At 39.7% G+C, this 12,702-nt stretch overlaps 1 protein-coding gene across 1 annotated transcript in view; it reads left to right on the top strand.

Moving 5' to 3' along the window:
* srbd1 (S1 RNA binding domain 1) overlaps positions 1-10,541 on the top strand; it is a 54,005-nt gene extending 43,464 nt beyond the window's left edge. Inside the window, exons 17-21 of the mRNA XM_075479387.1 lie at positions 1,325-1,431; positions 2,756-2,923; positions 3,207-3,338; positions 7,626-7,810; positions 9,572-10,541. Coding sequence (XP_075335502.1) covers positions 1,325-1,431; positions 2,756-2,923; positions 3,207-3,338; positions 7,626-7,810; positions 9,572-9,864 — 885 coding nt within the window. The 3' untranslated portion in view covers positions 9,865-10,541. The remainder of the gene's footprint in view (positions 1-1,324; positions 1,432-2,755; positions 2,924-3,206; positions 3,339-7,625; positions 7,811-9,571) is intronic.
* The last annotated feature ends 2,161 nt before the right edge of the window (positions 10,542-12,702 follow it).

Raw genomic sequence — 12,702 nt, 5'->3', positions numbered from 1 at the left:
CCCTAAAATTTTTAATATTGATGGAAAAAATTCTAACGTGACAATCATGTCCTTCAGATTGTAATGAAGAAATTTTAAGCTACTAACAACTATTAAAATGATAGATAAAAGTATAATTCATAATAAAGGATTGTAAAAAAAATACTTCAGTAATTAAACAGTGACTGCCGCTCTGTCCAACCCATCTTCCCTTTCTGTTCTCGTCTGTCTTGCTGTCCTGTTGTCGCTGACAGAGAGAGGTGTGTGTGCTGGCTGGTGTTGTTGTTATCTATTTACAAGTCTGTGTTTGTTCAGAGCTTGATCGTGTTACAGGACTACTCATGCTAGTCTTGGTCACATTCATGCACATGACACACGTACCCTTGCACGTACACACACACACACACTCTGACACACAGATACAACAGTAGTCCAGTTTAGAGTGTCAGCTAATCCTCAAGCAGTTGCTGAGGCATCAGGCTCCAGCTGGACTTCTTGAAATCTGGCGATGTCCCACAGTCTAGGGCTTCATTTTGTTTCAGCACAACTGCAAGACCTCATAGAATTTCTTAAATCTATTTGGGTGTTCTGTTGTGATCAGTTTGATTTTGGTTTCCTTTCCTTTCCTTTCCTTACCTTTCCCTTTCCTTTCCTCTTTCATTTTATTTCCCTTTCCTTTTGTTTTTCCTTTTATTTCCCTTTTGTTTCGTTTATTTCCCTTTCCTTTCCTCTTTTCTTTTAATTCCCCTTCCTTGGCCTCCTTGCGTCTTATTAAGAAAAAAGACTCCAGTCTTTTTGGAAAATATATCCTGATTAGAAGGTGATTGGCTGCTGTTGAGAGGTGTGAATGTTAATTTGGAGGATCTAAACTTACAGAGAGCCAACTTAAACATTTTCAGCTCTCTCTTTTCCTTTGCGCTCTCTCTGTCTGTCAAACAGCCCTCATTCTCAGATTCTTTCTCTAACTCTCACTTGCTGTACTACTCATCAATAAAGTAGTCTTTTGCTTACTGTGCTTACTATTGTATTGTTGACGTGTTAATTTCTTTCAGAATTACATTTTCACAATTCCCTTTGGGTGCCTGTACCTACACAGGACCAATTTTGAGTATATAGGAAAAATAGAAAAAAGATAAATGTGCAGCATGGAGAATATTTAAACCCCAAAAAAAACCCAGCAGCACTGTATTCAGACATTTTATATTATTTTAATATAATTCTAAACCATTCAAATACCCTAATATTATTTACTCCTAATTTTTCTTTTGACTGTATGTGTTTATGTGTGTATGCAAAAAAACATTTGTGTGTTTGTTAATTGTTTTATCTCATTCATGTTTCTAAGCATGATGTGTCAGCCGGGGCTCTGAAGGCAGCGCTGGATGGAGTGGTGCAGGAATGTGTGAGCTTTGTGGGGGTGGACATTAACCTCTGCTCTGAGATGCTGATGAGGTAGCTGACACAGAAAGATGAATGCTGTACTGTACTGTGTGAGGCTTAAAGTGCTAAAAACACTGTTGCCACGAATAGTTTTTATCAATGACTTCATAACAGCACTGGTTCCTCTCAGCACACTTGGAGCTTTTTATGGTGCTCGGCCAGACTTTTGTTATAAGCATTTTGGAGAACCTGCCGCAGTTTTTCTTCAGATTTAAGTCATCTCACTTACTTCAGACTTTGAATAGCAGAAGTGCACAAAACTTTAGCACAGCAATGTTCAAGCAGGTGTATCTTTGCACACCCGTTCTCCTGTCCTGCACACATACAGACACACATAATAATTCTGAAAAAGAGACGAAGCAGGGCTCAGACCTCTGACATACTTTCCTTTTGCAGTCACAACATGGCAAAGCTTCATTCACACTCATGCACAGAAGTATGACTGATGCGCGCACTCACACAATAAGGTCTGCCAGCTTTCTGTTTAGACTAATGCTTCACACCCTGGCTCCACTGGCCAGGCTGACTGGAATCAACAGAGAGGATTAGGCAAAGTTACACACACACACACACACACACACACACACACACACAATTACACAAGCAGGCAGAGAAACATTTCTGTATATGACAGAATCACAGGTTGCACAAATATTTGTTGCAACTTTAGAAGTATGTATACAGGCCTCAAAAGCACAGGAAGTGCACAAATTAAATTCAACAGACACTTTTGCAGTTGACACAAAAGGTATGAAATGAACTGGCATGGACTGTAAGGCAGGCATCAGGTCATCTGTTTACCTGTCTGCTCTGCAAAAGAGCTTTTTCCATCCCTGCCACCATTTACGCTACACTCACAGACACACATTCAGCACACACAGACGTGTTGATGACTGAGGTATTATACGGAGTGTTGACACAGCAGTGTGTTATAGAATGAGTCACCCACTGTGGGCATTAACGTGGTCGACCTAATTGAGTTTCAAATAACCTCTCTTCTTTGCTTGGCCAAAACTGGCCAAATATACACAGTGAATATTGGTTCATGCCTGTTTCTTGCGTTTCCAATTCTGGTTTAAAAGATCACGGTCACAAACTCTCATGCGTTTGTTTGTAGGTCATCAGAACACTTAGTTATTATTAAAGGTACTGCATAAATTCATTTTGAAACTGAACTTGAATTTCCCAAAGTGGTCCTGTTTCATTGTATTTGCAACAAGTGCAGAAGAAAAACCTCAAAATGAAACACTGATTAGTCCATTATTTTTCAGAAATGATCCAAATAAGTTGATATTGTGAGGTTTTCTCTTCATTTCTATCTTGTGTTATCTCAAAGGCATGTAGCGGGCCTAAATGCGGGCCGGGCTCGGAATATTGCAGAGTGGAGAGAGCAGAACGGTCCCTTCAACAACAGGGAGCAACTCAAACTGGTCAAAGGCATGGGGCCCAAGACCTACCAACAGTGTGCTGGCTTCATCAGAATCAACCCTCAAACCTTACACAGGTACACACTCACATGTGTGTTGGATACAAATATGGAAACCTGCACAGGCAAAAGCATTTCAGTCAGACATAGTTTCAAGGTGCTTTTGTACTAATGCGATGGTTTTAAAACGTGTAAATATCATAGAGCAAAGACAGGCCAATGTTGCAAATGGTTTTAAACAAAATTGATTAATCACTTTTATATTTGGGTGAAATAATGCCTGCTTACATAGCAGGTTTAGATTCAAGTACTTGAGATATATCAACCCTTTGATAATAAAGTTCTTTTTTTGGTCAAACAGTGTCAAACCCACACCTCAGCCTGTACCAGCAGCTAAGAAGGGCAAGGGAAAGACGGGTGTGAGCATACCAACAGCATTAAATCCTCTGGACCAAACCTGTATACACCCAGAGTCCTACCATGTTGCACAGAGGTACAGTACACACTAACATGCAAACACACACTCTCACACTTGTACATCAGCCTACCCCACTGGCCAAATCATGTTCAGGCTAAGATGGAGTTGATTTTGACACCATCTCATATGGGGTTGGTTATAGTGGTGGAGGACTCTGATTTGATTTACGCAGACATGGGATACAAGAGAGGAGGCGTTGGCTTTGTATGTGTGTGCGGTGGTATGTGTGTGTGTGTGTGTCCGTCCTTGTGTGAGAAATGATTGTTAGCACTGCTGATGCTGATATCAAAAGCACATTGAACATCTGCCCCAGAATTCTGTGTGTGTGTCAGTGTGTGTGTGTGTGTATTTGTGTGTAGATCCTCTATCCTACAGCTGTAGTCACTCAACTGTGTTTAGTCTACATAAGTTCTGACACTCGTGGCTTTAAGCATTGCTCCACTCATGTTGATGTGCCTTTAATGGCCTAAGTACATGTGTGTGGGATAATGTGTCTCTGTGCACACACATGCAGATAGATTGATGTTGCTTTATGGAACTGTTTTTCCTTGTCCTTCCCATTTCAGACCAGTGGCTAAGTGTATTTGTGGATTTATGCTTTTGTGTGTTCAATATGGTAGACTGCATTGATCAGAAACAATAGAGCACAAAGTACCAACCCCATCCTCTTTCATACAATTTCTTTTTTTGCTTTATTTCTTTTTTTACACACCTTTTTCCCCATCACACAGCATATATGTGTCTTTAAAGTTCTGATATTTTTCAGGTTTCACTTTTTTTTCTGACTGATATGTCTCTCTTTCTCATCTTTCCATTAAGCTCTCTTGAGGTCTTCAGCTTCCTTTCCTTCTTAGAGGCGTAAAAGAGATTTTACATTGTTTACACAGATCTTTAAAAAATGAATGTTTTAAAGTTACTTTGCATTAGGAAGACATTTTAAACCAGGGGAATGATCCAGGGGAGGCTTATTTTAAGTTTGTGTTAAATTAGTCCATTGAAATCTGAATGCAATTAAGACACACATATGGGATACTACAAGAGTATGAAATTTAACTAGGGGAAGAGAATATTAAAGTCAAATGTTTGCTTCACTTTACTCGTGTAAGTAGGACCACTAGTGCTTTTGCAGCATGTCACAACCAGAGAATATTTGCTCATCGGAGATGAGTGGCTAGGGTTACCGTCACAGATACCACGCACATTAGCAAAGTTTATTTCCGCCATCAACATTTTGTTCCCTAACTGTTGCTGCCTCTGCTGTAAAAATCCCAGAACACCAAACATGCTGTCATGTCTAGTTAGTTTTAGGTTACTGGTTTGAATCCTGGCTAGACATTTCTGTGTGGAGTTTGCATGTTCTCCCCCGTGTATGCAAATGTTTTCTGGGTACTCCAGCTTCCTCCCACAGTCCAAAAACATGCATTCAGGTTAATTGGTGATTCTAAATTGACCCTAGGAGTGTGTGTGTGCGCTTGGTTGTTTGTCTTGTCCTGTGTGGCTTTGTGATTTTGGATGATTTCTTGTTCCTTAGTACTGCATTAGTTTGAGATTTCAGTGTTTTATTTCATGTTCAGCTTTTTACTTCATTTTGACAAATAATCTAATTTAAAACACATTGAAATTCTTTATAAAACACTCCAACTACCTTAAAACCTTATATAAAAGCACTCAAATTGGAGGGATTCCTCAAAGTGAATGCCATTCCGAGATGTCTCATGGATCTTTTTGCATCCTCACCTACAACTGATTAAAATAGCCGGTTTGGAGGGAAGATTGTGAAGCAACGCTGTGTGCATGTGTTTAAGCATGCATGTGTGTTGTGTCCTTATGGTGTATAAGGAATATCATGTTCATCACATTGGTGGAACTGGATCCTCCATTACTGCTCACAGCCCACACATCAACCCTCTTTTTGAAACCATATCCGCACACATGCAAAAAGCAGAAACGCAAACGTACAGAAACGATTGTTTCTTCTTGTTTCAGAAAATGTGGGAGCTCTTTGCAAAAAGGGAAACTTTTTTGTCTTGAATGGTAACACAAGTGTTTTAACTGTAGAAGTTCAACTCTTTAGGAATGTTTCACATAAAAACATCAGTAAAGCATGTTTTGTTTTTTTAAAAACAGATTCCAGTGTTCCAGTAGTAATCTGGTCTGAGGCAAAGGGGTTCGACTCTGAGGGATATTTCTCTGATAAGTTGCAGTCGGGGCCCAATATTTCTACAACAAAAGACAGAGTTGGTCCTTTCTGTGGGCCTGGATAAAATCTATATTACAGCCCACCCAACCCCACATTCACACATAGACACACTACATATACATGCACAGTGGTGGCAGTAATTATATAAGTACGAGCTGAGAGTGTTGGAGGCCTCTGGACCCCTGGTACCCCTTAAATACTAACACACATCTCTGAAAAATGAGATGGGGAGCACAAACATACTTGAAAGTTGAACCCACCATCTCTCCTCTATGTTCCTTTTCTCTCAAGTCTTGAATATTTGTTGCCACTCTAGTTTAAGAGATGATCCCAAATTGTATTTGCAAACTGGTGATGTGCTCATAAGTTTAAAGTTCGATTGGTTTTGAATACCAATTGGCAAAAGCTTGTTTTTTCCATTTACCACTAACAGTAACTGTCTGTAAATTGTTCAAATACAATAGATTAAAGTATATTCCTTAGGTGAACAAAATGTGCACTGCTATCTTGAAAAATATTTATCAGCTTTCTTTCCCTGACTGGATTCCAACCAGGAGAGAAATATGGTATGTCTTAGACTGCAAAGCCATTAGACACAAGCATTTATTTTCCTGGAAAGAGATACATGGTTGGAAAGAGAAGAAGCTTTGGGAGGCACAGGAGAGAAGACCTCAGTGTTAGACAGACATCCATTTTGTTCCAAAGGTGTCGTTTCCTCACCACTGAGCCATTTTTGGCACATAAAAGGCTACTATTTTGTACCGGTCTAGCTTACTGGCGTTGAGGGATTGATTCCGCTCCTCTCCTTTTTCTGGAAAGTGATTTTGATGGTGAAGCCTCTAAAGGAACAGTTGTCTCATACAAAAGTTTGTACACAAGCTGTTTCGTGTTACATCAGCATGGCCCCTACTCCTGCCAAATGAGCATTTCTGGGCAGCATTGTACATGAATCAACTTTGTGCGTGTGTGTCCACCTGTTGTGTCCATCATGGGGTAGACAGCTGCGAAGTCTGTTTGGCGTCAGGCTACAAGTGAGCGACATCCATCATGGACGCTACCCAACTGGTCCACACATAAACATATGCATAGAGGAAAATGCATTCACATCTATCGCCAGCTGTGAACAGTGTCTGCTGTAAATTTTATATACAGTATGCACAACACACAGACGGACACACACAAATCATTTTTCCATTTCCCCTTTTTCCTACTTTGGCTTCTGGGCAAGTTTGTTAGTCTGTCTGTTTAAATTTCAGACCGGTTAATTAGTCTGGATTTATATTTCAAGCTCACTAAATTTGTAACGGTGCAATCTGACTGCTTGTCTGGACATTATAGGGTGAGACATCAGGCTAGAAAAAAGTTAGACCTTTGTGGTTGGCAGACATGCTGTCCAATCGTAGCACACAGGGAGTGTCATGAGACAAGGTGTCAGGGCGTTTACAGCCCGTTGTGGATGGACCTGATTTACCACGGTGTAAATTAGATATGTGTTATGAAACGGAAAACTCCGCCTTGGCAGCTGATGACTGCTGCCAACCTCCTTTCCCCTAACTTTACCTCCATTAGTTTATAGCGTGCTGCTGTTTCTTGTCAATTCAAACAGTTTTCTTTACAATTTCCCTACCTCCAGTTTTTCAAGTTGGGAATTATTTTTGCCACCAGGCAGTTATTTTTCCAAGTTACAGCCACTTTACAGAGAGTCACTTAGGTTAAGTCTTGTCTAAATTATTCTGCAAGTTCAGAGGTTCAAAGATGACACTAAAAATATTCAGTATTTTGCTAATGAGGACAGATGCAGTCAGACTGTACCAGTCCACCTCTTATTTCTTTGTTTATTGCCTTGGAAATTGTTGCAGTTATTTATTTAAAGTTGTGCAAACATAAAGGGAAAGAGTTTTCACAATTTGATCTTGAAAGTTTATATTTGGTTTTTGACCACTGTTTACTCTTCAACAGCCTGAACTCTTTTAGGGGAAAATGTCATGTTATTTCTTGAAGTATTCTCCATTAATTTCTCTCCAGGCTTCTTGAGTGACATTGAAAGCTTTCTACACTGCGTAGCATTTCATATATATTTTGTTCATGTACCTCCTGTCCAGATTTCTGTCCATTGTGGGTGGGAGTGTGGAGCAAATAGGCAGCCCAGGCCTGCAACAATGTGTGGAGAACAAGGTTAAAACGAGCAGTATCGAGGAACTCGCCCGGTCCGTGGACACCACACCCGAGACCCTCAGCCTCATTATAGATGGCCTCACGCAGCCCCCAGGGTTTGACATACGACAAAGTAAGACTCTCGCCACTCATAGTTGCACAAGTAATTCAGCTTTGTTAACATTTCAAAACATCAAAAATTGCAAAGGGAACCAAATTCAGCATATTTTAACATGTAGAGTCAAAATGCAAGTTTTTTTAAATACTTCTTAGTTGATTCATTTATATGAAGTAAACTAATTAGTAAACAAATTAAAATGTACAAATTTAGTTGATCTAAATGCAAACTGAATCCTCTTTTCGCATTGTTTTTCATTAGTTTTTTTGAAAAAAACAGTCAATTCTTTGAATCACACAAAAGCTCACAGACTGCAGCTATCTGCAATCAAACAGTCACAGTAACCTCTGCTCGTCTCTCATCTTTCCCTCATAATGTTCTTTATAGGTCCCTACTGACCAACAGAAAATCAAACTTGTATGTGTCCTGACTGGTTTGCTAGTTACGACACACACTGACTTTTCTTGCCTTGACTATAATCAGCATGTCTTGGCAGTGTAACTTGATAGGATCTGACAGTGCTGTGGCTTCCTCCCTGTAGCCCAACAATACAGGCAGTATGTTTCTGACATGCTGTGATGGGTCCAGCAGACTGTGTTGTTGGACAGCAAACACAAATGCACCAAGAACTGTTTTTCTCCTTAATCTTAAGCTCCTGAGTTCGAGCACATATAAACAAACCGAGTTTTAGTTTTTCTGGAACTCGTATTTATTTCTTTAAGAAAAATCTGTCACATTTGTCTCTCTTTTTTTCTTTCTTTTATTTTGTCTTTGTACACATCTTGTATCCAATTTACCCAGATTATAGATGTTAGTTTGCCAACAATAGACAAATGATATTATATGGGAACTTGAATTCACAGGATTGTACTGGTTTAACTTCATACTTAACCAAAGTAAGAAACATTTTTCGCCCCAGATATAATTGCTATTAATTTCATCTCAGTGCTATGTTCACTTAGTCTGGTAACATAATATTAACATTTAGGATAAGTGAAATCACTTTGCCTTGCAGTGGCAAAACAAACACAGAAGTGGAGATCTCAGCTGATGAACTTGGCCTCAGGGAGTATTTTTACAGTTGATGCCTGATTTTTTTTCTTCTTTTTTTTTTCTTTTTTCCCGTCAGACTGGTCAGTTAAATGCAGAATCATTCCATTGCCTTATTATCAGACTCTCCTCTTTCATACAGTTTCATCTAACCCAGAAGGAAAAAGTCAAGCCTGTGTAGCCAGTTAGCGCTGGCCAACTCTTCTTAAAATTAAGGAACGCAGCTTCAAAGTTCATTCTCAGGTTGGCCCTATTCGGTTGCACTAAACTTCACTTGGCCTCCTAGCCAGTGCTCAGCTGAGTAAACAGATGGGCTGAAGCTACCGCATGAAATCAGTGCTGTGGGGAGGATAATTGGACCAGACTATTTCCTGAAGCACAAGCCTTCCTTGTTTGTGTTAATGGTACAGAAAGGAAAAAAAAAAGATCTTATGCACAGGCGGCGTGGAAACTCGGGGTGAATAGATACTGAGAAATGTGGAAGTGCTGCACGTAGACACTAGTGTTAAATTACTGCTTGTAATGTAATATCTGTTTTGTCATTTTCTGCCCCACCCCCTTATTTTTCTGCATCCGCTGTTCCCTTACCACCTCCAAAACATTTTCACTAGCTGCCATCTCTTCTGCATCTCATCTGATGTCATTTCTCCCACAAAACTTCCACCTTGCCACCTTAAAGTTTAAACTTTGTCTCTCTTAACCCTTTCTTTTTTTTGCCATCCCCAGATTTTGGACAGGCGGACTTTAAGCGGGGCATTGTGTCGATGAGTGATCTGCAGGTGGGTGCAGTGCTGACTGGCCGGGTGGACAACACGGCTCTCTTCGGAGCTTTTGTAGATATCGGTGTTGGCCGCTCAGGCCTTATCCATAAGAGCAACATCACTCTTGACAAGCTTCCTGTCAGCCAGCGCCGTCGCAGCCTGGCTCTGGGACCTGGGGAGCGGGTGGAGGTCCGAGTCCTTAATGTTGACATTCAGAGAGGACGAATTGGGCTGGATCTGATCAGGGTCTTGCAATAAATTCAGTCCATTCCCATGAATGATATTATATAATACTATGCTCAATAGCTGGGTTTGACTTGTTAAGGTAAATTACACCCAGATTTTGAGGGACAAATTGCTTCCTGATGTTTAAAGTGAGTTTGAGTACAAACTTGATCTGTTTCTTTTTGTACAAGCAGAGCAAACACAGTCAGTCTAACTGGAAAGCTGTTGGGTATTTTTTATTGTAGTTGTCCTTTATTTTGCAGTCATAATAACACACAGTCAGCAAATGTTACAATAATTTGTGTGCTGCTGTAGTTTTTAAATTGCAGCCAAAAATTGGTCAAATCCAAATTAAATAGAATTTAAACAAATATTTTTGAGTGGAAGTAAACATGGAACTGAACACCTGGTTTAAGCAAAACTCTTTTGACTTCTTTGTTAGTGACTCTGGTGAGAGATGGAACCTCTTATTATTGACACTTTACCTGCATTATTGAGCTTCTATTATTTATCTGTATAAATCTGAACAGTATTCACAGAGTTGAACTAACTCTGCAGGTTTTGTTCTGTGCTGCTCTGAACTTGTCGTGACACGTTTTTGCATCTTCTGTGTTTTTTGTTGTTTACTGACTCACCATGTACCTTTAAACAAGTTTGAAATGACATTTTATCTTCAGGTGAGGTCCTAAAAATAAAATGTTTCACATATACTTTGCTCTTTTTCAAAGCTCTTTGTGCACTTTTCCGCCAAAATGGCAGGGGCATGGATCAGTATGGTGAAGAAGGAAGCTGCTATGAGGCAAAGACGGGGATAGTGTAGAAGAAGAAGAAGGTGGAAGGTTTTCTGTTTCCCAGACAGCAAAGCCTGAAGGCTTTTTAGGCACAGTCCCAGACACAATTATCCCATGACACACACACACACACTCTAATCAGCTGCTTCAAAATTAATCCCAGACTCCCCGTCCACATTATCTAATTTGTTTGTTTTTATGAAACCGGAATAAATAAAGAATACACAAAATATGGTTTTGGGACAGCCTGAGGTCCCTTGTGCTAAACATTATACTGAATACAGATTACCTAATCACTGTTAGTGCTGCTGCCTCACTTTCTCCCTTTGGGCCAACAAATGGAATATATTCTATACACACAAACACAAAGACACGTTCAATCAAGATTAATCAGAAGGGGCAGTTTGCTTACTGATGATCTGAGAAAGCTCAAAACATATACAGTTTAGGTTCTTCTCGATTTTCTTTGTCTTTTAACATGCACTCGTTTTTCAGATCAGAGAGCCTTATATCATCTGATTTTAACTGCTCTCGTCAGTTTGTTATCTTTTGTTTGCTTTGATAAGCTTGGCAGACTTTCTTGTTTTAATGTTTCCAGTGTTTTTGTTTTGAGGAATGTGTGCACTTGTCCAAGAAGACACAGCTTCCCTCAGCACCATTCCTGCTTCACCCGCCTTTAATTTTCCTCCCTCCAGTAAACGTGAGCCCACAGATGGGACAGGCAATCTGGCAGCCTGCTACCGCTGCCCCTCTGAGTTTTTGTCAAACATCGTGCAGTGATGAGCTTGTGATAAGAAACAGAGTATCTGCAGGAGAAGTTGTGTAGTTCTCTGTTGTATTCTGATACATTTGGCTCACAGCTGTTGTGTTACGACATGAATTCAAGTGTGCCTTGAGGTCTATGTGAAGTGTTAAGAGAAATCAATGGTAAGCAAGCTATTAGATTGACACCACTATTTCATTTGTGATATGTGTTGGCTGTTTAATCTTTCTAAAGACGAGGGCTGTTAGCAGTCATGCAAGGCTCGGTGTTGTAATCTTTTGTTCAAGATCCAACAAAAGAGACAAAGGTAGGAACGAAATCATTTTACATTTTTCTTTTTTTTCCACACATCAGAATCAGAATTACTTTATTAATCCATTGCGGGAAATTCCTTTTCTGCAGTGCCCTCGTTTACAGAAAGAAAAAAAAAAGATTAAGTCAGGATGAATAAGAATAAGATAAGGAAAATCTCAGTATAAGCAGAGAGAATAGTTGCAGAGAGAATAGTTCTCACAGTGAATGCATCCTGAAAAAGCACACATTGAAGTGAGAATATAGGTTATTTTGTTATTCAGATTTCTCAGACCACCTGTCAAAAAATATTCGAGGTACGAAGGGCTGTATTCAACCAATAAAGGCTGCAGTACTGACGGGAATAAAAGTTCAAGAAAAGTTTGGTACGTTAGAATAAAATATTTAGTTTTCATTACAGATCACAGCATTGCTTTTAATAATCGCGGGAACACACAAAATCACATGAAATAAATTACATGAATGTCTAGGAGCAACGTGTTGGAAGGAAGGAAGGATCATTTTCCTTTATTATGTATAAATTTCAAAGCTGTGCTAGTCGTAATAAATGCATTCAATACTGTAGGTTTTTTGCATTTAGAGAAGCTGTAGGCTAGGTTGTAAGTGGGGTACTGTTATATATCCAGTCACATTCTCTATTGCTTTGGTGCTTTCTCATCTCCTTTATTTTCTGTTACACCGTGCCACGCTGTTATAGCAAAGGTTCATGCTGGTTTCTCAGTTCGCTGTGTCACAGCTGACCTCAGAACTGAGTGAGTATTAGTATCTCTGCAGAGACACATCCCTTTATAGGTAAGTCCTTAGTTTCTGCTAATTTTGCTATGTACAGGACATTTATGGGTTGTAACCTTTGTGCTGATGGTATTTAGACACCTTTTCCTTATTTTCACCATTTATTGCTTTGTTCTATGATATATAATGTCTTCCCCTTCCCGATGACGTTCTGCTGCCATGCTGGATTTGTTGGCTCCTGCAGTCTCAGTGTTCGATTTTCAACAAGGGAAA

This window comes from Odontesthes bonariensis, chromosome 2 (genome assembly GCF_027942865.1).
Source record: "Odontesthes bonariensis isolate fOdoBon6 chromosome 2, fOdoBon6.hap1, whole genome shotgun sequence".
NCBI lineage: Eukaryota > Metazoa > Chordata > Actinopteri > Atheriniformes > Atherinopsidae > Odontesthes > Odontesthes bonariensis.
The sequence above is the reverse complement of the archived record's forward strand: the minus strand, read 5'-3'. Positions and strand labels throughout refer to the sequence as shown.